We start from the raw sequence: 24,318 nt of genomic DNA, 5'->3' as shown, positions 1-24,318 counted from the left end.
GAAACTGCGAAAACAAATGGATGAATGGGAGCTGACTCTGCTGACCCAAGAGTCCCACGTCAGCGGCAGGGACGGCAGCGGGAAGCTCTTTCGTGGCTGCAGAATGCCCCTCCCCTCAAAGGTAGCAGGGAAGATTCAAGAAGGGAGCTAAAAACGGGACAAGTTCAAAGTCTGTAAGGAGGAGGGTGTCTGGGTCCGCCCGCCCGCTCAGGCAGAAAATTGGAGACTTACCCTCCAGGGAGGGAAAAATGAGGGATGTCACGATGGAAGGACAGCAGGGACCACAGAGCGAGAGAACCACAGCGGAAAACAACAAGTTAAGTGCAAGTTCGTAAGCTTGGACAGGTTAAATGCGGTCACGACGCTCCCCACTCAGTGCCCCCTCTCCCACTCGGCTTCCAGAAGGCAGGTGGCCAGATGTCCAACTTCCACATACGAACTTCCACGGACATACTATCTCAGGAGAATCTCACCAGCCCAAGAGAACGTCACCGAGGGCTCACTACACACTCATCTACACGTACCACACGTGTATATAAACCGCACACACAAACACACAGGCACAAACACTGCACACATAATTCATATATATCACACTGACACACAATACCATACGATCCACATGCCAACATACACCCCCTCCATCATGCACACCCGTCACACAGACGATACATCCGCACACACGCACGTGCACACGAACTCATATTACAAATACACGAACAACGGCAGTGCCTGGGTGGCCCCAGTGACGAAGCGTCCGACTTCAGCTCAGGTCATGATCTCGTGATTTGTGGGTTCAAGCCCCGCATCAGGATCTCTGCTGTCAGCACAAAGCCCGCTTCAGATCCTCTGTCCACGCCCCCTGCCCTTACCCCACTTGCGTTCTCTCTCTCTCAAAAATTAATAAACATTTTAAAAAATCTTAGGGGCACCCGGGTGGCTTAGTCAGTTAAGCGTCCGACTTCAGCTCAGGTCATGATCTCGCGGCTCGTGAGCTCGAACCCCATGTTGGACTCCGTGCTGACAGCTCGGAGCCTGGAGCCTGCTTCGGATTCTGTGTCTCCCTCTCTCTCTGCCCCTGCCCACTCATGCTCTGTCTCTCTCTGTCTCTCAAAAATGAATAAATGTTAAAAAAAATATTTTAATAAAAAATCTGAAAAACAAAATACATGAATGATATACACAACCCCCACTCGGTGCTGTATGCACACACATCACAGACACAACACAGATACTCACAACGCAGAAGATACACACACAGACATGCCCCTGCTCCCTGACCCACCCTGTGACCAAATGGCCCCCAAATCCACCCTTTGCCCTTGGTCTCTGGATGGAGACTATCCTGCTGCGAAACCAACCAGCTTCCACCTGCTTCTCATCACGCCCGGGCCCAATCCCAGTGTCGGCCGCAGCAACCCCACATTCTAATCAATTATTCACCCATATCCTCCCCTAGTGAGTGAGATAAGGCGATACAAGGCGATCCAGAAAGGGTATACCTGGTTTCTGGTCCAGGACCCAGTCTGGTCACTGACTATGCCATCGATCTTCATCTAATCATGTAATGCCCTGGAGGCTCACCAGGTGCTAGACACTGAGTCGGGCACTTTCCAGAAGCCCCCAGACTTCCCAACACCCCATGCAGAGTAAGCGTTAATATTCCCATTTCATTGATGGGGGAAATTGAGACTCACGGAAATCATTTGCTTGTCCAAAATTGCATAGCTGATGGAGAGGTCAGATTTGCCTATAGGTCTGGAGGCTCCGAACCCCCATTTTTCCCCCTCCTCTGGTGGGGGGGTGGTCCTTGCAGACCAAAACGCGACAGAGAAAGTTCCAACTCTCGGGCAGCTGATGGACTAGTTGAGAAGATACGCACGTAGGCAATTAAGAAAAAAAAGAAGAAAATCCCAAGCCGGTGAGAGAAGCATTGAGTGAGAGGCCCAGGCAATAAATAACTAAGCAGAGCAAGGCACCGGGGATTCTGGAACATTCCACCTCCATGTCAGGAAATGCAGCCCCTCTTGAGGAAAGCCCCAGGCAATGGCTTGGTCGTGAAGAACATTTAGGAGGTTCTTGTGGGAACAGGGGACCCGGGGCCAGATGCGCTATCTCCACAACCTGAGGGACCAGCGGGGCCCAGACACTCCAGTTGGGACAGCGAGGCTTTGCACCCACAGGCTGCAGTGTTTCTGGGCTCCTTCGAGCACGTGGGCACCCCGTAAATGCGATGTGGTGGTGGAACGGTTGGCCGAGGGAAGGGACGTCTTCATCCCAGCTGCTCTGTGGTCTCCCGGGGGTCATCTTCCTGTGGCGTCAGGAGCACAGCCCGACCCACAGATACTGGGATCACAGAGCTCCTCGTGGCTCAAGCCTAAGGCCCCAAGGTGGGCATCTTCAGCATACTCCACGGCATCCAACCCCAGCTCGGAGGGCCTTCGTGTCTGTGGTATAAGAAAATATCTATATCGGATCCCCAGTTCCTAGCACAGAGCCCCTCAAACTCTCAGAATTTCCTGAGAGACTGAGCATCTTTTGTTACTCAGAACGAGCCCGCACCTGGGTTCAAGCTCATGAGGTGACTCTTGGTGGGGCCCTAGGTGGCTTCGGGATGGGGGCCAGTCCCCAGAGGAACCAGCCACGTGATGAGGGGGTTGGCACTTTCCATTCAGAGATTGATTCAATCACTCCTGGCCAACGATGTCATCCATCGTGCCTGGGTGATGGAACTCGATAACAACGGGGCTCGGGGGCTTCCGGGCCGCCGGACGCAACAGTGTGCTGGGAGGGTGGTGCGCCCAGAGAGGGCCCGGGAGTTCTGCGCCCCTTCCCCCATCCTTGGCCCCATTCCATTTAGCTGTTCCCGAGTGCATCCCTTCTGATAAAACCACGGGCATAATTACTCTCTTGAGTTGAAGGAGTCAGTCTAGTGAATCATAAACCTTGAGGGGGGTTTCGTGGGAACCTACGAACTTGTAGTCAGCAGGGTGGCAGAAGTGTGGGGAAGCCTGGGGAACCTGTTCGTAGCCGGCATCCGAAGTGGGGGGCAGTCCTGTGGCCCTTTCCCTTGAGGGGTCTGTGCTGGTACCAGGTAATCAGTGTCAGAACTGAACCAAAGGGCTGGACTCACCAGCTGGTGTCAGAGAATCGGAGAATCAGTGTGGGAACAGCGTCTCTGGTGTCAGAAAGACAAACCAGGACAGTGTCCACCTCCTTTTCCCCAAAGATGTCCCCTCCACTGGGGCTGGCTTAGCTGCTGGCCCTTTCCAGAGGAGACTCCAGGATTTCTAGGACAAGCCCCTCACCGTCGGCACGGCTCCTCACAGCCCATGAAGCCGTCCTCTGTCTTGCCACATTCCACAGCCCCCACAGCCCCAGGAGGTAGGTCTGAAACCCAGAAAGGCATTCCTTCTGCTCGACGTGCGTGTCTACTGATCTCCTCTGCCAGGTCGTAGAGGATCGGGACGTGGAAATATTTGTGCTGGAAGATTCTATCCCCTGCCCCCATTTTACAGATAAAGAGACTGAGGCCCTGTGAGGCTGTGACCTGCCCAAGGTCCACCCGGCTCAGCAGGGCGGAGCTCCCGCTCTGGAGGAAGCGGCCACCCGAGACCAGGGTCTCTGCTGAGGCTTAAGGGCCTTGCCTCACGGCCTGCAGACGGCCGGAGAGGAAGTGAAACACGAAGTGAGCCACCTCTCCTCCTCCTCCCAGAACAGCCTTCCCCACACATGTTCGAGCCACAGAAACCTCTCGTTAAAGTTTTACAGTTAACCACTGAACATGCTACTTTGTCTCCATAATTTATACCTGACCCGGGCGTCTAGACATGACATCATGGGAAGGTGTGCCTCCTTCTGCGGCAAGTTTACAATAACCAGAGCTCAGGGTCGTTACACGGCCTTGCTCTGAGGCAGCCGGGAGCCCCGCTGAGGGGAGCGCGAGCCGCGGGCTTGCACACCACAAAGGCACCCCTCTCCAGCAGAACCGTTACTAGAACCCCATTTCCAGAGGAGAAGCCAACAGGTAAGGGACTTACGCGGGCGGAAACAGCCGTGACTTTTGGCCTCACACCCACCCCAGGCTCTGTCCCTACCACCTGCCGCCCCCCAGATTCCACTCACAGCATCTCTGGTGCTGATCGGCCGCCTCAAAGGGGAGTCTGACCCCAGCTTCAAATCCCCGAGAGAACCTTCGCAGGCAAGGTCACTCACCTTGGCCCTCGGGCCCGGGGCTCCTGATGCCCTCTGCCAGTCAGGGCTGCTCAGGCTCACCAGAAGCCAGGGACAGCCCACTTTTGTGGCCCCTCATGCCCCCTGAACCTATGGGCCTAAGTCCTATGTGGTACTCGCACCCTAGTCATGATCAAAAAAAACAAAAAAAAAGTAGAGATAAACTATATCTTCTGTCTCTCTGTCTCTCTGTCTCTCTCTCTGTCTCTCTCTCTCTCACTCACACACACACACACACACACACACACACACACACGCCAGGACATAACCTCAGTTTTACAATTCATTTTGGTCCTAAGCATCCATATTCTAGAAAGGAAGACACCAAAATCCGTCAATGTGTGTTTCCAATACCATTGTGCTTAGCACTGGGCAAGTAAGGAGCAAATTAACAGTCACGAGAACCACGCGTCAAGGACCTGCTGTGTGCCACGGACTGTCGTCACACCAGGTACTTGTTATTCACTTCATTTGATATACAACACGAGACAGTATACACTGTGCCCACTTCACAGAGGAGGACACTGAGGTTCGGACAGAGGAAGTGACTTGCCTACAGAACAGGTATGGGGAGGCGGGGTTTCAACCCTTCGCCCGGGTTGAAGTCCCGTCCTGGCAGGCAAGGGGTACAGAGAAGGATTCACCAGCCACGCCCGGATCCCAGGGCTGGGAGCTCTAGCTGGAAAATGGAGCCACCGCCGGCAAAACATGACAACGGGAAGGAGGAGGGTGGTCAGCTGGGCGGAAAGCCACCGCCCCCGTGTGGTGCCGCACGGTGCCCCTGCCCTGAGCCAGCTGGCCTGGCTCATGCTCGCACTCCGGGAGGCCACGTGGGAGCCCTCGGGGAGGTGAGATTCCGGTCTCCGTTCTGCGTGTCCTGCGTGTAAATCCACCACACGCTGTCCACGGGTTTCCGGTTACATGGGAAGGGGCCTCAGGCCTCATGTTACCACCACGCACTTCTCCATACTCTGCACAGGATGTCAAGGGGCCGGTGTGCTGGCTGGCCGGCAAAGCTGGAGCTCTCCCCTCCCCTTCCACCAGCCCAGGGCCGAGGGGCTGCGACTCTGTTAAAGGCGGGGTGGTGGCGGGGGAGGGAAGAGAGAACATTCTGGGCTCCCAGTGGCCCCCAGGCTGGCTTTAGTCAGTCACGCGGCATTGGAAGGAAAATGTTTGAACGGAGCCCCGACGGCAAATCGGGTACAGACTGAAGCCCCGCGCCCGTCCGGGTATAGTTCATGCACCAGCGCTCCAGGCCGGGAGAACTGGGAAGGGATGGCAAGGTTGGAGGCCACGGGGGCCTGTCTGGTCTGGAAAAGGACTGGGGAAACTGAGTCCCTTGAGCAAGAGAGAGCAGAGGCACTGTACGACGGGGGAGGGCACTCAGCAGACCTACACGCAGGCACGAGGCTTGGGGTGAGGCTCCGATGAGATACAGGAGCGGCTGTCTGAAAAAACGGAAGCACTCACCCAGGACATAAGGACCCAGGTACCTCTGGGTGGGGGCTGCGACCACAGCCTCTCTGGAGGCAGGGGGATCTGGGGAGACCCGCCAGGCCATCCAGCCCCTGCCCACATTCCACTGTCAGCCTTGAGATGTCACCTCGGTGGTCGAGGGCTGGAGGCAAAGACTCAGCAAACCCTCTGCCACCTGCCAGGGAGGCTGGGGCTGGAAAAGCACCAGAAGCTACAGAATGAGGGTCTCCTGGGACTGAACCCCCTCGAGACCACCAGCACCCTCAGAGTCACCACTGTATCAGCTCTGCAGGTAGAAACGCTCCTCTGTGTGTGTCTGGTCCCAGCAAAGCTCCCGATGCAAGGGGAGGGGACCAGAAATGCAGGGGATCTAGAATGTTCCATGGCATCCCCTGAGTCCCCTTTGCCCTCCCAATCCAAGCCGCCCTTGGGGTCATCAGGCCCTGCCCTGCCATCCCAGGAGCCGCCAGACCAGCCTCGTTGTTTCCAAGTTGAGGGGGCGGGGGGGGGGGGGGGGTGCAGATACAGACCACAGGGAGGCGCTGCAGAAAGCGTGATGTCTCAAAACTGACGGGGACAGGATCTCCCCCACAGCCCTCAAGTTCCTCCCAGAGGCCCGTCCCGACTTTGTGCTACCCCACTTTGGATGGTGAGAACGAACTGTCGGCTGTTCGGCTGGAACTTGCGTTCTCCTGTCCCGATCTACTTCTCCCCCGTGGACACTGGCAATAGCTACCACTTCCTGAGCAGGGAGGGCGCGTTGTGCCTGTCTCCACCACACCCCTGCGAGGTAGCAGGCTTTGGCCTGTTTTGTAGGCATGAGAGCTAACGCTCAATGTTCAAGCAACTTTCCAAGGGTCACCTGAAGCCGAAAGGAAGCAAAGGAATCGGGATTTGAACTCAGTTCTGCCCATCTACTGGATCACGAATTCTGCGACCTGTCAAATGGAGGACAACACAAGGTACGGTCAAGTAGCAGCTAAGACCCTCACTGTGGAGGCTATGCCGGCCAGGCAGCCTCAGGGGTCAAGACTCAGGGTTCACCCTTAGCTGCTTCCGGGAAGCTTTGGGCTGGCAGCTCGCCTCTGTCAGCCCCTTCGGGGGGAACTGCCTCAGTGAAGACAGTGTCCTCACCCAAGGTCATGACCCTTTCTGGGCAGCCACATCCAATCGTCAGCCAACTCAAGGCTATGAAGGCCCAACCACTTGGCCCTCGACTCTTCCTCTGGAACAAGGGTCATCCCACCTCAGAGCTCCCATGGGGTGGGCTGGGGCCTTCACTGCAGCCCCAAATCTCATGCTGTTCCATCCACCCTGTTCCCCTTCCCATAACAGGTCTTGACCCTCAACGTACCCCTAGGAGACCTCCTCCCACACGTCTGCCTTCCAGAGCCTGCGTCCGGGGGAACCCAAACCTTGACAGCTCTCTGGCCTCCCCGGTTTCTCTATTCACATGATTTTGGCCACGTGGCCTGACTTGATCTCCTCAGGCCACGATGGGTGGGAGTGGGAGCTTTTCCCCACAAGCTCCCTTCCTAGAAAACACTGAGCTTAGGATCAGAATAGGAGCAGGCGTTCGCCCAGAAACGCCTGGTCCAATGCGCCCACTTCTGGCTTGTTGGTTGTGGGCTGTCCTTGACCTCTGAGAGGCTTGGACCCCTCTTTTCGGAAAAGGACTCCATTAAGGTCGTGGCTCTCAGAAGAATCTCAGAAAACTCACGAGCTTTGCAATCATCTCCTGAGGCACCACTCTGGCTCCTGCCGCCCCCTGTGAAATGCCCATGGGCAAAGAAGAAGCCGCCAAGGTAAGTGCTGAGAGCCCTCTGGATGTGCAGACAGCCCGGCAGCCGAATGATGCGCCTGTGACCTGGGCCAGTCCCCGTGCAAGCGCCTTCCAGAAAAAGAAGAGGCAGGTGACATCTGTGGATATTTACAGCCCCACACAGCATGATGGGAGGTGTGGAAAGACGCTTGTCTGGCAACAAAAACCCATCCCGACGGCTGGAACCACTCCAGGCTGGGACGGCGTGTCAGAGAGCCCAGAATCTCACCGGAGAGGCCGCGCTGTCTGCTGAAGCTGAGAACAAGCACGGATGTTGAACGGAACAGGCCCTCAGCTCATCCTCCCAACCAGGCTAAAGTTTACCAAAGATGCCGGGACGAAGCAGGTGTTAGAAGCGACTGAGGGGTCAGGCCCCGTGGAATGTTCTCTCCAGCTCAGCCAGCAATGGCCATGGCACCTTCCTTTTCCTGTCACTCGGCTTCCATCTCTCCCATGGGCTCCAGCAGGGCCTGGCATAAAAATCAACATTTCCCTAAGCCTCAGTTACTCACTCACCTATACCATGGGGACAATGGTACATCTACCGGCTGAACCTTACATCTCACACACATGATCTTCCAAAAAGCTTGGCCAAGAAAGGAAGCTCAAGACCGGGTGGTGACTGAAGGATGATGCAGATTCAACGAGATTGTTTTCTTAAAGATAAGACACGCCTGATGTGTTCATGTGCTGATGGGGAAGGAACCCGTGGGTGAGAGAGACGGACCATCCGAGAGAGGGAGAGAGAGAGAGAGAGAGAGGCTCCCAGCAGAGTGGAGTCCTGAGAGAGTCAGCCAAGTTGGATCCAGAGGGCCAGGCCTTGAGCTTGAGGAAGACCCCTCCCTAATGCTTACCTTCCATGAGTCCCACCACAAATCAAACACACCTTAGCAAAGCCCTCATTTCACAGCACTGGGGTTATTTGCCTACTCCTCTGGCCCCTGCATACACACACACACACCTGGGAGCTCCCCAAGTCCCCTTTCCAGCAGTGTGACCCAAGCATCTAGCATGCGGTGCCTGGAACCTTCCAGGTCCTCAGCTATACACGGCCCTACCTGCTTGTCCCTCCCTTCAATGACAGCCATGGCAGGCAAGTCTCGGAAACACCATCAGATGCACTGAGAATCGTTTCCCTAAAATGCTGAGCTCTGCAGACCGGCCAGGAGGCAGCAGCCTCGTCCCAAGAGAACGCCTCCCGGCTTTGAACGCTCAGCCATTCAAAACACAAACACGCTCACACACAGAGCTCAAGCCAGGGGTGAAATGTCAGCACCACCTTGGACTCAAATCAATCAGCTCGACGCTCGCATGCACTTGCTAAGCCACCTCGTCCCGGGCCTGCCCTTGCCCGTATGGAAGCGCAGGGACTTCATTTCCTGTCCTGGCTAGGATTCCAGCTGAAACAAACAAAGCAAAACAAAAGGGAAAACTCCCCCTGCTTGCGTTAAACGTATCTCCTGATGGTCGAGTCTATCAACTTTGTGGCAAACCTCCTCCACGACACCGCGTAAGATCTGGGCCCGAAAACGCCGGGAACCGGGCCGCTTAGGTATTTCGGAAAGAAGCCGCCCAAGAGTCCTGCTGACCTTGACCTGTTCCTTGGCGCTGGGAAAACTCTGAGTAGGATTTCCCAAGACCTCAAAGGTCCCGGTGGCTTACAGTGAAGAGCACTTCTGCAGGAACAGAAGACTCAGGTTCCAGTTCTGCATCAGCCACTCCTCAGCTGGATGACCTTGGCCAAGACTCTTCACATCTCTGAGCCTCAGCTTCTGCATCTGTCGCAGTCTGTGTGGGCCGCTACAACCAAGTGCCATATACCAGGGGGCTCATAAACAACAAGCATTTGCCTCTCGCTGTTCCGGAGGCTGGGAAGTCCAGTATCAAGGTGTCGGCAGATCTGGGGTTTAGTGAGGGCTAGCTTCCTGGTTCGGTGCCTCCTCACGTGGTAGAAGGGGGAAGAATATTCTCTGCGGCCTCTTTTATGACCTAATCACCCCCAAAGGCCTCCTCTTAACACTATCACATCGGGGAATATGTTTCAACATACAAATTTGGGAGGGGAGACACCTACATTGTCTATATCAGCATCTATACCATAGAAAAATAGAACAGCACGACTGAAAGCCCTTTCTAAAGTATGAAGTACCAGGGCACCTGGGTGGCTCAGTTGGTTAAGTGTCCGACTCTTGGTTTCAGCTCAGGTCATGATCTCATGGTTCATGGGTTTGAGCCCCACATTGGGCTCCGTGCTGACAGCTCAGAGCTTGGAACCTGCTTCGGATTCTGTGTCTCCCTCTTTCTCTGACCCTCCCCTGTTCATGCTCTCTCTCTCTCTCTCTCTGTCTCAAAAATAAATAAACATTAAAAAACTAAATAAATCAAAATTAATAAAAAATAAAAAAATCAAGTGTAGGGGTGCCTGGGTGGCTCAGTCAGTTAAGTGTCCAACTTTGGCTCAGGTCATGATCTCACAGCTCGTGAGTTGGAGCCCCACATCGGGCTCTGTGCTGACAGCTCGGAGCCTGGAGCCTGCTTTGGATTCTGTGTCTCCCTCCGTCTCTGAACCTCCCCTGCTCATGCTTTGTCTCTCTCTGTCTCAACAATAAATAAACATTAAAAACAAAAAGTGTGAAGTACCATTTCAAAGGTGAGAAATAATGATGTGATGATATGATGTTGATAAAGGTGATGAAGTCACCTCTGCTTCCAGCCAATTGAGCTAAGTGGAGGGATATCTCCTGGTGGAATGTAGGTTAAGGAACTACTTTTTAAATTAAATCTAGGGGTAAAGCAATGGTACTGTATCCCGTGCTTAATGCTGACTCCTTTGATCATGTCCCAGATCATGTCCAGGTGCAGAATCAGTCAACAGCCCTGCCAGAATCTCAACTAAAGGGCAGGCACTATGCCGGCCACCACAAGGAGACACAGATGGTGAAAATACTTTCTGCCCCCACACCCAGAATCTCTCAAGTCTGTCTGCAACAGTGTAATCAGCAACCTTTCCAGGGGCTAATTTGGCAGTATGATTCAAAGCCTTGACCTATGCCCCTCATGTATACCCAACAGTTCTGCACAGGGATTGATCCTAAAGAAATTATTAAAGGTGTTGACGCAGATTTAACTGAAAAGATGGTCACAAAGTGTCCGTTCTGTTTCTGGTGGAGGAGCTTGTATCAGACTAACTACAGGTAAAGATTACAGGGTCTCGGGGTGCCTGGGGGGCTCAGTCGGTTGAGCATCTGACTCGGCTCAGGTCATGATTTCACGGTCCGTGGGTTCGAGACCTGAGTCGGGTTCTGTGCTAATGGCTCAGAGCCTGGAGCCTGCTTCAGATCCTGTGTCTCCCTCTCTCTCTCTGCCCCTCCTCTGCTCACGCTCTGTCTCTCTCAAAAATAAATAAACATTTAAAAAAAGATCAGTCTAGATAATTTTTTAAACAATTATTTGAAAACCCTAGAGAGCAACAAAAGTCCAGCAGAAACTGAAGGAAGTCAAGCGTTGCAAAAAAGAAAACAGAACTTGCTGCGTTACATGGCTTTTCCCCCCGAGGGAAAGATTCAGTTCAGGCGGTGTAGGGCAGCCGGAACCTAAGTCAAAACCTGCAGTTGTTTAGGCTTAAGGCTGCCAGGGGACCTGGAAAGTGAAGGAAGAAATCTAATAAGAAACAACCTAATAGAGTAGAGAGCCCCACACTCTGTGTACGAACTCCCCTGAAGTCCTTGGCTGACCCCTGAATCGTGCATGTGTGTGTAGGGGAGATTCCAAGGAGCCGAGCAGAAAGCAACAGTGGGAAGGTTACAAAAGCTGAGCAGAGATACCAGCCTCTGCCCAGAGAAGGGCGATGATTTAGCGCTTGTGTCTCTCCACATTTGGAGCTTGAGTATCTCCACCTAGGGCTTGCCTTTGAAACCACAGAAAGGCCAAACCTGAGGAGTAAAAACTATATTCCAGGTCTAAGGGATTTACATACCCACCCAATGAAGTGTAAAAACCGAGGCCTCGCAAATTTAAAGTAATTTCACTGCTTGCTAGAACAAAAATCAACATTCTTCAAGGAAACTGGAATCACTACCACATATCATTCAAACTGTCCAATATATAAGCAAAAGTTATTAACACGGAAAGAATGACAGGGGCAGTTGTGACCCAAGTCCAAGGGAAAGGGTCAATATAAACAAATCCTAAAATGACCCAGATTTGGAAATAGAAGACAAATGACTTCAAAAGTAGTTATTATATAGAAATTGTATTTTATAAAATAAATTATGATCATAATAAGTGAACAGATGGAGAAATCTTATCAGGGGACTATAAACCACACAGACACAGAAATGGACATTCTAGAACTGAAAAAGACAGTGTCTGAAATGGACTGAACAGAAGATTGTGGACATCAGAAGAGTCAATGAACGTGAGAACAGATCAATAGAAACTATCTAGACTGGGGGTGCCTGGGTGGCTCAGTCTGTTGAGCACCCAACCCTTGATTTTGGCTCAGGTCATGATCTCACATTTGTGGAACTGAGCCCTGCCCTGGATTAAGATTCTCTTAGGATTCTCTCTCTCCCTCTCCCTCTCCCTCTCCCTCTGCGCCTCCGATGTTTGTACGTGTTCTCTGTTTCTCTCAAATAAATAAATAAATAAATAAAATAAGAAAAAGAAAAAAGAAATTATCTAGACTGAAGAAGAGGGAAAAAACAAAGTCTCAGTGACAATATCAAGAAATCTAACATCTGAGAAATCCCCAGAGAAGAGAAAATGGGGGAAAAATACTTCAAAAAATAATGAACAAAGTTTTCCTGATTTGGTTAAAACAACACACACATACACACACACGCACACACGCATACACACACACACAACTCATTGGCTTATAGATCCAAGATGCTCAAAGAAGCCCAAACAGAATTAAGAAAATCTTACCTGATAACATCATAGTCAGACTGCTAAAAGACAAGGATAAAGAAAAATCTTAAAAACAACCAGAGGGGGGGGGAAAGACACATTCCAGAAAAGAAACAACAAGATGAATACAACAGACGTCTCACCAGAAACAATGGATGCCAAAAGACAATGGAATAACCAGTCTGTTTAAAGCACTGAAAGAAAAAAATCATCGACCCAGAATTATGAACTCAATGAAAATATTATTCAACCACTGAAGTATTGGAGATGACGTGAAGAAATTGTAACCCTTGTACAACGGAATGGGAACATAAAATGGGATAGCCACCATGAGAAAAGTTTTGCCACTCCTAGCAAGTTTAACACAGAATTACCATATGACTCAGAAATACCAATCCTAAGTATATATCAAAAAGAATCGAAAACAGGTGTTCAAACAGAACTTGTACATGAATGTTCACAGCAGCCTTATTCACAACAGCCAAAAGGTGGAAACAGCCCAAATGTCCATCAACTGATGAATGAATAAACAAAATGTGGTCTATCCATATAATGGAATATTATTCATTATTTGGATATAGCCCACAATTTGGATGAAGCTTCAAAGCATTATGCTAAGTAAAAGAAGTCAGACTCAAAAGGCCACATATTGCATGATTCTATTTATATGAAATATCCAGAACAGGGAAATCAATAGAGACAGAAGGCAGATTTGTGGTTGCCAAGGGCTAAAGGAAGAGGGGAATGACGAATGACTGCTTAAGAGGTATAGGGTTTCCCTTTGGAGGGATAAAAAAGTTCTGGAACTAGATAGTGGTGATGGTTGTAAAACCCTGTGAACATACTTAAAATCACTGAATTAATTATATTCTTTAAAATGGCTAAAATGGGGCGCCTGGGTGGCGCAGTCGGTTAAGCGTCCGACTTCAGCCAGGTCACGATCTCGCAGTCTGTGAGTTCGAGCCCCGCGTCGGGCTCTGGGCTGATGGCTCAGAGCCTGGAGCCTGTTTCCGATTCTGTGTCTCCCTCTCTCTCTGCCCCTCCCCCGTTCATGCTCTGTCTCTCTCTGTCCCAAAAATAAATAAACGTTGAAAAAAAAAATTTTTTTAATGGCTAAAATGGTAAATTTTATGGTATGTGTATTTTGCCAGTCAATTAAGTCATTGATTATTAAAAATAAATTAAGGCAAAATAGGTATCGAAAAAATATATTTAAGTAGAGAGAATTCACGACAAGCAGACCTGCAATACAAGAAATACTGAAAGAACTTCCTGGGGCTGAGGAAAAGGAATACCAGATGGAACCTCAGAGCTCTAGGAGAAACAAAGATCACTAGAAATGATAACTTAGGATAAACAGAAGATTTTTTTCCTCCCTTCACCTGTTAAAAAGATAACCTGTTTGGGGCGTCTGGGGGGCTCAGTCGGTTAAGCGTCTGACTTCAGCTCACGTCACGATCTCACGGTTCGTGAGTTCGAGTCCCGCGTCGGGCTCTGTGCTGACAGCTCAGAGCCTGGAGCCTGCTTCAGATTCTGTGTCTCCCTCTCTCTCTGCTCCTCCATCCCCCCTCTCCCCTAAATAAATAAACATTAAAAAAAACCAAACAGAACACCTGGATAGCTCTATGTCTGTTAAAGAAAACAAATTTGTTATCAAAACCTTCCCTACAAAGAAACTTACAGGTCCACATGTAATGAAAATGTTGAATTCTATTCACCATTTAAAGAAAAAGTAGTATCAGCTTCACAAGAAAATGCTTTTAGAAAATACAGGAGGAGGGGAAATGTCCCAATTCTTTTTACGAGAACAGCATAATCCTCATAACCAAAACACTGACAGACATTATAAGGAAAGAAAATTACAGAGAAATATCAAATACAGGAATATAAAAATAAATAGTGCATCCAAATATGGTTGATCCCAGTAAAAATAACATTATTCCCAAGAACAAAGGGTTGATTTAGTATTCCAAGTCAATGTAATTTGCCACATTAACAAAATAAAGGAATTTAAAAAATGATCACCCCAGCGTAGATGAAGAAAAAGCATTTGACAAGATTCAGCACCTCTTCCTGATGAATAGTCTCAACAAAGTAAGACTAAAAGTGACTATTCTCATCTGATACATGGCATATATGAAAAAATCTACTGTGGACAGCATACTTCATACTGAAATGGAGAACTTACCCCACCGTGATCAGAAACAAGGCAACTATATCTGTTCTCACCACTTCTGTTTAACATCTTACCAGAAGTTCTAGCCAGTCCAATAAAGCAAGAAAAATAAAACAAAATGCATTAATATTTGAAAGGAAGAAGCAAACATATCTTTATCCACAAAGGACATAATAGATTATACAGAAAACCCAAAGAAATCCATAAATAAGCTATAGAACTAATAAATGAATTTAGCCTGGTTTTTAGATACCAAGTCAATATTAAAAATCAAATATATTTCTATATATTAGCAGGAAAACAATTATGAAATGAAAATTTAAACAGCAACCCCATTTTTCTTTAGAAGAAAGACAGTGTGAGCAAGGCAGAGGGGCACAGGAAAAAGAGAGAGAATCTTAAGCAGGCCCCATGCTCAGTGTGGAGCCCAATGCATGACCTGAGCCAAAAAGAGTTGGACATCACACCAAGTGAGCCACTCAGGTGCCCCTAAAGCAATCCCATTTTTTTTTTAAAGCACATAAAATACAAAATACTTAGAGATAAACTTAATAAGCAACAAGCAATACCTCTACTCTACAAGCTGAAAATTAAAGACCTAAATAAATGAAAAGCTATACCATGTTCATGAATGAGGAGACTCATTATTAAGGTACCCCTTCTCCCCAAATTGGTCTATAAATTCATCACAATCCTACTCGCCATCACAACAAACACTTTTTTTTGTAGATATTGGTAAGTTGTGTGAAGTTTTTATGGAGATGCAAAGGAACTAGAGTGGTCAAAGCAGTCTTTAAAAAGAAGAAATTACAACTATGTTCCATTTCATTCCCACTACAACAGCTACAATTAAAAAAGACTAACACATCAAATATTGGCAAGAATGTGGAGCAACTGGAACACGCTTTGCTTATGGGACTGTAAAATATTAAAACCTCTTTGGAAAACCATTTGGCTATTTCTTAGGAAGTTAAACAACCTAATTAAAAATGAGCAAAAGTCCTGAACAGACAGTTCACAGAAGAAACTATAAGAATGGCTGGTAAGTACGTCAGATAGACATACAAAAAGATGCTCAACATCATTAGTCAACAGAGAAGTGCAAACTACAATCACAACAAGAGACCATTTCAGACGCATTAGAATGGCTAAAATTAAAAAGGCTGACAGCACCAAATGTTGGCAACAATGTGGAGCAACCGGAACTGGTGGGAAACAGTTCGGCTCTTTCCTATAAAGCTAAATGTACAACATCACTTTGCAATTCCACTTGCAGGGATTTACCCAAGGGAAATAAAGACATGTATCCACAGAAAGATATTACAAGAATGTTCACAGAAGTGTTATTCTTAAAGCCAAAAACTAGAAACAACCCAAAGATCTATCCACAGGACAATACATAAATAAAATTGTGGTTATTTATACAGTAGGATAATACCCAGCAATAAAAATGAATTAACTGATACACATATCACAATATGAATAAATCTCAAAAAACATTATAATAATTGAAAGAAACCACACACAAGAGAATATATTATATGCTTCCATGTATATGAAGTTCAAGAATACGTACTTGAATAACTGATCTATGGTGACAGAAATCAGTACAGTGGCTGCTAAGGGGTGGGAACTTTCCAGGAGGTGATGGAAATGTGTGCATGTATCAAACTCATCAAAGCATACACTTAAAGAGTGGTGCATTTCAGGGGCGCCTGGGTGGCTCAGTTGGTTACGAATCCAACTTTGGCTCAGGTCATGATCTCACGGTTTGTGAGATCGAGGCTCACGTCGGGCTCTGCACTGACAGCATGGAGCCTGCTTGGGATCCTCTCTCCCTCTCTCTGTCCCCCACCCGCTCATGCTCATTCTCTCTCTTTCTCACTCAAAATAAATAAAAATAAAACTTTAAAAAAAAAAAAAGAGTGGTGCTTTTCAGAGTATGTAAATTTTATCTCAGAAAAAAAAAAGATGTTTACAGTAATGTTAGCAATAATTTAAAACTTGGGAGCAACTTCAATATCTTGTAGTAGGGGTTCAGTTAATAAAGTGTATACCCAAATTTTACAGCCACTAATAATATTGCTGCAGAAAGCTATCTATCGACACGGATAAGCATTCATGGTAACTTATGTGAAAAAGAAAGTTATCGAAAGCGTCCAACTGACACGAAAGCACAGGAAAAAAGGTCTGAAGGCTTTTCACCAAAATGAGGTTCAAGGTTACCTTGAGAGGCGTGATTCTGGGTATTTTTATCTTTTCTACACTGAACGTGCACTTGCTTTTGTAATAAGGAAAAAACATTTCTAGATATATACCTATTATAGTTACAGACACTTAGACATGTCTAATTCTCCTTAGCTGTGTTCTCTAAAGTCACCATGGTCCTGAATTAGCAAATGTTGAACCATTGCTCCTATAGGGCAAATACGGGGTTAGGTCTCTCCCAGCGTCTGGTCACCACACTTTGGTCAACTTGTTTTACATGTGCTGGGAGAACTTAACGGCTGTCTGCACCTCACCCGGCAGCTCTGGGTGTGACCCCTCCTGGTCCCTGTCCCATGGGTGTCCTCCGTTTGAGGATCTGAATCTGTACCTTTCGCTGTAATAAACCGCAAGCTGTGAAGGCAAGAGCTCTTCGGCTCTGTGAGTTCTCCCAGTGGATTATCAGACCTAAGGGTGGTCTGGGCCCCCTCCCCCGTCGCATCTATATCAGTTTCTCGAATCCCGTTTTGAATCCCTTTTGCTGTTCTGCTGGTTACCTTAATGAGTTCTGTCACACACACGCTCGTGTTCTATCTGTGCGAGATTGCAAACTCAGACATTCTGAGGCTTACGCTTCGTTTACTAGTTCATCCCTTTAATAAGGAGAACACAAAAAGAGATGAAAAACGTACATGCTTAGGCAGTGCGGTGGTTTCCAGGAGAGGGAGGAAGGAGCCCTATTCGGGCTCAGTTACCCTTAGAAGAAACACACAGTCTGCAAGGTGGCGAGAGGCAGTTGGGGGAGGCAGACATGAAAACACACGGTTACAGTCAGCTAAGGCAACGATGGGGGCCAGGGGGCATCGGGGGCTCTGGGAGTTTAGAGAAGGGCCCGAAGCATTCCCAATGCTGAGCAAAGGCCTCTAAAGATGAGCAGAGAGAGGGGCCCTTCTCTGTATGAGTCCAACGTTGCTCGTTTTATCAGTCACTGAAAACTCAGTTAGGTACTTCAGGGTAAATCAATCACGTCCCTAGAAACCCCTGCCTGCCCAGCTCCTTGCAGAATCCAGGCAGCATGACTGCTCTGTTCAGTGGGAGGGACCAGGTGTCTCTCCCCATGGCCGTGGCATTGACAGGAGAAGTAAATCCAGATCCTGGCTCTGAGGGCCTCCGACTCAACCAGGCACCTGATGTGAACCGTGGTCTTTCACATCAAGTATGTGCGGTCCAGCCGCCCCCAATTTCACCTCGGGGAGCCTGGCCTCCCCCCACCCCTCGGCCCCCTCCTGCTCCTCTCCAAGGAAAGACCCACTGCAGCTCTATGCCCCACTCCCAAGTGTGGGCCAGCTCCCCTCCCAGGATCAGGTGCCTTGTAAGTCAGGAAGGGCGGTACCACTGGACCCTTTGTGCCTCCCGGCCCCCTCCCGCAGCTCCGCTTTGGGCCACGGGCCCCCTGAAGCATCGTCATCATTATTACTCCTGCTACTTCTGTTACGTTATTATTTACAACCCAAAGAATTTTAGGCAGTTTACAGTGAGAGCATGTTCCTAACGTATTATAACTTATCGTAACTTCATTATCACCTAACTTATAAAAGCATATATGTGAAACAAAAAAATCAGTAAGTTGGATGATAAAAAAAAATGACAGAAAATAATTTTATCAGAAAGTCAATGTCGTAGAAAGCCACCGTTCCCAAATGCAAAACTGGCCCCTGAGCCTCGAGACTGACCAGCTAGCATGGGAACAAGGTGGGCTGCAAACCTGTTGGTTGGGCAGAACCCACCTTCCTTGGCCATGAGCGGGGTGGGGATTTACTGTCATCCCTCCCTGACCCACCTGAGTGCTGCCATCTGGCCCCCTCGGGTTGCAGAGGCAGGCTGGGACCCGGTCCAGGGGCTCGGAAGGAAGGCCCCAGCTCGGGCCCTCTCCTCCCACCCCCGCTCGGGAGCGGGGACAGAAGGGCAGGACAATCAGTTCACCGGCCACCAGGTCAGTTTGCCTCATTCTACAACAGATGTGGCTCCAAGGCTGGTGAACTCTCAGCTGCACCTGCTCAGAAACCCGGTGGCCAGCCCTGCCCGCCCCCCATCCACCAGAGCAGAAGAAAGAGGCGGCAAATCGAATCCCCTCCCCCAGGCTATAGGGCTCATAATTCACCTCCATCCTGCACCCGACCGGGGCACACAGGGACCCCGCCTCGGTGCCCACCGGCAGAACTCCAGCCAGTGCCCAGTCCCCCTGCACCCAGCGCCCCGCCCCCAGCCGTTTGGCCTGGACTCCCCCCCAACACACACACACACGCACCCTGGCAGACTCACCCTCATCACAGTTGCTCCCGGTGAAGCCAGGACAGCATCTCCACTCCAGCACCGTCACCGTGCGGTAGGACACTTTGTATGTGGGTCTGATCAGAGTCCTGTAACTAACACAAGGGCAGCATCAGGAGAGTGTGAGCGCCCGTCCACACCCGCCCCCCAGCCCCAGCCCCAGGGCTCTGGGAGCCACCTGGGTAGTGGAGTCCATCATCCCAGCTCTGTGCCCACTGGCTGTGTGGCCCCGGGTAAGTGACCACCCCTCTCTGTGCTGGGTGCATTATAAAGTCCCTCCCCAGCTCTGCCTTCCTGCAGGTCTCCAAGCGTGGCCACCTAGGGTGGGAAAATGTCAGCCACGGACTGAGCTGCGTTCCCACAACTCATATGTTGAAGCCCTGCCCACCCTGCCATACGACTGTATTTGCATATAAGGTCTTTAGGAGGTAATTAGTTAAATGAGGTCATTAGGATGGGGCCCTAATTCCTTAGAACTGGTGGCCTTATGAGAAGAGGAAGACAGAGAGAGATCTCTGTGCTCACGCACACACTCAGGAAAGGCCGTGTGAGGACACAGCGAGAAGGTGGCCATCTGAGAAAACACATTTCTGTTGTTGAAACCACCCAGCCCGTGATATTTTGCTGCGGCGGCCCGAGCTAGGACACGGACCAAGATCATGAATAAGGGAAAGAAAAATATCAGAACGTGCATGACTTCTAACCACCCCGAAGTTACTGAATTCCAACACTCTTTCCCAATCATTTCTTCGGTTGATTCATCCAATGAATACGTATGAATACATATGAGCGCCAACTACACAGAATCCTGCGGTCACCGACTGGTAAAACGGAGTCCCATCCTGGAGAAAATCACAGCCTAGCGGATGATAGAGACACGTCAACGAAAACTCGCAATCCCGATTGTGGGACCCTCGCAGCCCTAGAAAACCCACAAAGTGCGGTGGGTCCCACAGTAAAATTTCACACTCCTGCAGTCGTGAACTTTTTCTTGCAAGTAAGCTTGATACTATTTTGCAAAACTCTGAGACATAAGAGACCACCAAACCACAACGAGCTATCACCTCTAGCGCGCGCGCAGAGGTGAGAATGGCTGTCTTCAAAAAGACAAGAAACGGGCGCCTGGGTGGCTCAGTCGCTTAGGCGGCCGACTCTTGGTTTCGGCTCAGGTCGTGAGAATGGCTGTCTTCAAAAAGACAAGAAACGGGCGCCTGGGTGGCTCAGTCGCTTAGGCGGCCGACTCTTGGTTTCGGCTCAGGTCATGATCTCACGGTTTGTGGGCTCGAGCCCCGCGTCAGGCTCTGCGCTGACAGTGCAAAGCCTGCTTGGGATTCTTTCTCTCTCCCTCTCCCTGCCGCTCCCCTGTTCACGCCCTCTCCCTCTCTCCCTCTCAAAATAAATAAATAAACTTAAATAATAATAAAAAAAAAAAAAAAGACAAGAAACAACAAGTGTTGGTGAGGATGTGGAGAAGGGGGAGCCCTCATGCATCCCCTCATGTGGGGATGTAAATTGGTGAACTCCCATGTGATCCAGCAATTCCACTTCTGGGGATTTATTCCAAGGAAAACAAAAAAATGAATTCAAGACGCTACCTGTACCCACATGTCCACTGCAGCATGAGGTACAACAGCCAACACAGGGCAACAGCCAAGTGTCCATCGATAGAGGAACAGCTAATAAAATGTGGTGCATATATGTACAAATGAAATATCAGCCACAAAAAGGAAGGAAATCTTGCCATTTGCGGCAACAGGGATGAACCTCGCGGGCGTTATGCTAAGTGAAATACATCAGAGAAAGACAAATACTGTATGATTTCACTTATATGTGGAATATAAGAAAAGGAAAAAAACAAGGTCATACGTACAGAGTACAGACACGATTGCCCGAGTTGGGGCAGAGGAAGGGGGAGTGAAATGGATGGAGGGGGTCAAAAGGTAGAAACTTCCAGTCATAAAATTAACAAGTCTTGGGATGTAATGTACAGCAGGGTGACTATAGTTAATAACACTGAGTAGAATATGGGAAAGTCGCTAAGAGAGTAGATCTTCAAGTTCCCATCCATCTTGGGGTGGGGGGGGCACGTGGGTGGTTCGGTCAGTTAAGCATCTGACTCTTGATTTCAGCTCAGGTCACCATCTCACAGTTTGTGGCATCGAGCCCCACGTCGGGCTCTGCACTGACGGTGTGGAGCCCGCTTGGGATTCTCTCTCTTTCTCGCTCTCCGCCCTGCCCTGCCTCTCTCCGGTGTGTCCACTCTCTCTCTCTCAAAACGAATGAACAAACTTAAAAAAAAGGACTAGAAAAATAATTTTTGTAACTGTGTGTGGTGACAGATGTTAGCTAGAATTATCGTGGTGATCATTTGGCAACATATTCAAATATCAAATCAAACACTATACGTCTGAAACTAACATAATGTTACCACACACACAGACACACACACAACATAGGACCCAATTTCACAAGGGGATAAATTTGGCTTTACTATTCGATTTCCATGCATCATTATAACTTTGCTGCTCGATCTCATTCGCACAACTTCCTCTTGAAAACAGAGCTTCGTGAGTTCACAAAATCCGGATCTGCTGACACCAAGCAACTTAATCGGTGAATGGGAAAATTATGAATTAATTGGTAGCAGCAGGCGTGACGTTTCGAGATGCCCTGTTGACAGGAAAACACACGAGTCGCATCTCAAATTTCAGAAATCCTGCACTAAATCTGAACAACCCTGTTACACTAATTTCTCTTAAAAAAAAAAAAATTCTTCTCGCTCATGTTTCATGAACGTTCTGGCAAACCAGCTTCCCCCCTGGAGGTGGAAGGGGGGCGGTGAGGCTGTGTGCAGCCAGGGGCAGGAAACTTCGAATGAGGGGCCAGGAGTCTGCATGCTGGGACCAGGACAGCAGACCCAGACCTTTGGACCCACAACTGCCTCCCAGAAACACTGCCACAGGGCGGTGGGGGTGGTGGGGGGGGGGCAGGGGGTCTGTAGGTTCTGTAGGTTGTAATAAACACACACACTTACGTGCACACACCCTCTCACGTGCTTTCGCACGCTCAACACTCACACCGCCTTCCTGCTGCAGATCTCCCAGCTTGAAGCGAGGCCCAGCCAGGAGAGGGAGGAAGCTTTAATTTAGATAAAAGATGACAGTTTTTAAATCAATTCCTGGAACGAGACTGGTGCTCCTGCTGAGGGGGACCAGCAAAGCTATGGAACCCACCCCCCCCCACCCCCACACTCCCCGGGGCAGACGTGCAAGGCAGGAAAAGGGTCGAGTTACTTGCTGCTCACATCCAGCCAAGAGCAGCGGATGCCACGAACGGGGTGCCTCCTATAACCTCGGCGCCATGGGGTAGATGGAGCCCTGGGCGGCGGGGACACAAGACCCGGGCTTCGGGCTCTGCCCCAACTCTTGATATGGAGTTGCCCACGTTACTCATGAGGACTCCATGGAGACCAGGATGAGGGGCGTGAGGCTTTCTGGGAGGGTGCGTATGCAAGGTGCCCAGAGCAGGAGGGGTGCATAGATGCTGGCTTTGCAAAATGCAGATCTGACCTCGTTCCTCCTGGCCCACGCCCTTCGGCCGTCCCCACCGCGGTCAGGGGGTCGGCCTGCTTAGCCACGAGTGCTGGCCCTTGCCCTGTGGTGTGTATACACACAATGGAATATCATTCCACCCTCCAGCCTGTGAGCCATCCAAATGCACCAAGCATCCCTCAGTCCACGCCTCGAATGACCACGATGATAACACAAGAATAAATCTCGTAAGAGCTTTGAGTGTTCGCCACGCTCCAGTCACTGTTCCGAGTGTTTTACATTCGCCAGCTCATAACAATCTCAACGGGTGGATACTGTTACTAATCCTAATTTACAGATCAGGAAACTGAGGCACAGAGAAGTTAAGTAACTTTCTCAAGGTCACGCTGCTACAAGGTGGCAGAAACTACAATTTGTGTTCGTTTGAGGGAACATTTTTCCTCCCTGCACAAGATCCTGATCTCGGGCTCTGAACTAGAGGGAACGCTCACGCTCCAGAGAGGGTGTCTTTCTGCCCTCCGTTCTGTGGGCCGTGGGCTGGCCTGTCCCACTCCGGGACCGGAAGGAACCAGACGGCCTGTGAAGTCCAGGAGCACCAGTAGGTGGCGCTGCTTCACCAGCCCTCAGGTCTCACCTGACCGCCCTAGGCAGCAGGCAGTGTTCGCAGACTGGGCACAGGCTGGGCTAGCCACCCCCCAGCCCTTCCACTGAGGTCCACTCTGCAAACCCAGTGATCTTTCTAAAACGCAGATCCAATTTCGTGACTGCCCTCTCTCAAAACCTCCCATGGCTCCCACAGACTAAGCTCTTTAGGTCAGTAAAGAAGACGCTCCTATCTTCTATGCTCCCTTCCTCCTGCCCGCCACCATCAGCCAGGGCTCCTACCACTGCTGCACAACCCACTCTTCCTGCCTCTGGGCCTTTGCACATGCAGGCCCCTCTGTCTACCTGCCCTTCCTCCTTTACTCTGCCTGAGATAAATTCCCAAGAGCCTTCAGGGTATGACTCAAATGTCCTGTCCTCCTCTGTGAAGCACCCCCGCTCCTGGCCAGCGTCCACAGGCTCCCACCTGAGCACCCCCACGGCAGCTTGCACAGAGACTGGTTTGAACCCGACACTCATCCGTGAACTCAGCAGGTACATGCCAAGAGCCTGCCATGTGCCAGACGATGGGAATGCAAGCACGGGTCCTCTCTGCCACATCAGCACACACGCGATGACGTTATACGTTATATAACGTATAAGCACGGGCAGCGCTAAGTGCTTTGAAGCGAAGCCGGGAGTTCATGCCTCACATTGGAATGGAATGTTTTTATTAAAGTACAATTTACATGCAGTAAAATACATAAATCTAGTGTTTAGCTTGATACTATTTATTTATTTGAGAGAGAGAGAGAGAGAGAGAGAGAGAGCAAGCAGGGGAGGGGGCAGAGAGAGAGAGAGAATCGTAAGCAGACTCCATGCCCCGTGGGGAGCCCAACGCGGAGCTCGATCCCATGACCCTGGGATCACGACCTGAGCGGAATCAAGAGTCAGACGCTTAACCGACTGAGTCACCCAGGCGCTCCCCTGTATCTTTTGTCTTACTGATAGTAGCCATCTTAACAGGTGTG

General features: G+C 49.8%; 1 protein-coding gene across 3 annotated transcripts in view; it reads right to left on the bottom strand.

The window, feature by feature from the left end:
• COL26A1 (collagen type XXVI alpha 1 chain) overlaps positions 1 to 24,318 on the bottom strand; it is a 202,102-nt gene that overhangs the window by 71,985 nt on the left and 105,799 nt on the right. For 2 of the 3 annotated variants that reach the window (XM_086692524.1, XM_086692522.1), the window contains one exon: positions 19,146 to 19,249. In XM_086692524.1, coding sequence (XP_086548650.1) covers positions 19,146 to 19,249 — 104 coding nt within the window. The remainder of the gene's footprint in view (positions 1 to 19,145; positions 19,250 to 24,318) is intronic. The other variant, XM_086692523.1, reaches the window with a different exon arrangement.

Source organism: Puma concolor, chromosome E3 (genome assembly GCF_028749965.1).
Source record: "Puma concolor isolate L17-30 chromosome E3, mPumCon1.1.hap2, whole genome shotgun sequence".
Taxonomy (NCBI): Eukaryota; Metazoa; Chordata; class Mammalia; order Carnivora; family Felidae; genus Puma; species Puma concolor.
The sequence above is the reverse complement of the archived record's forward strand: the minus strand, read 5'-3'. Positions and strand labels throughout refer to the sequence as shown.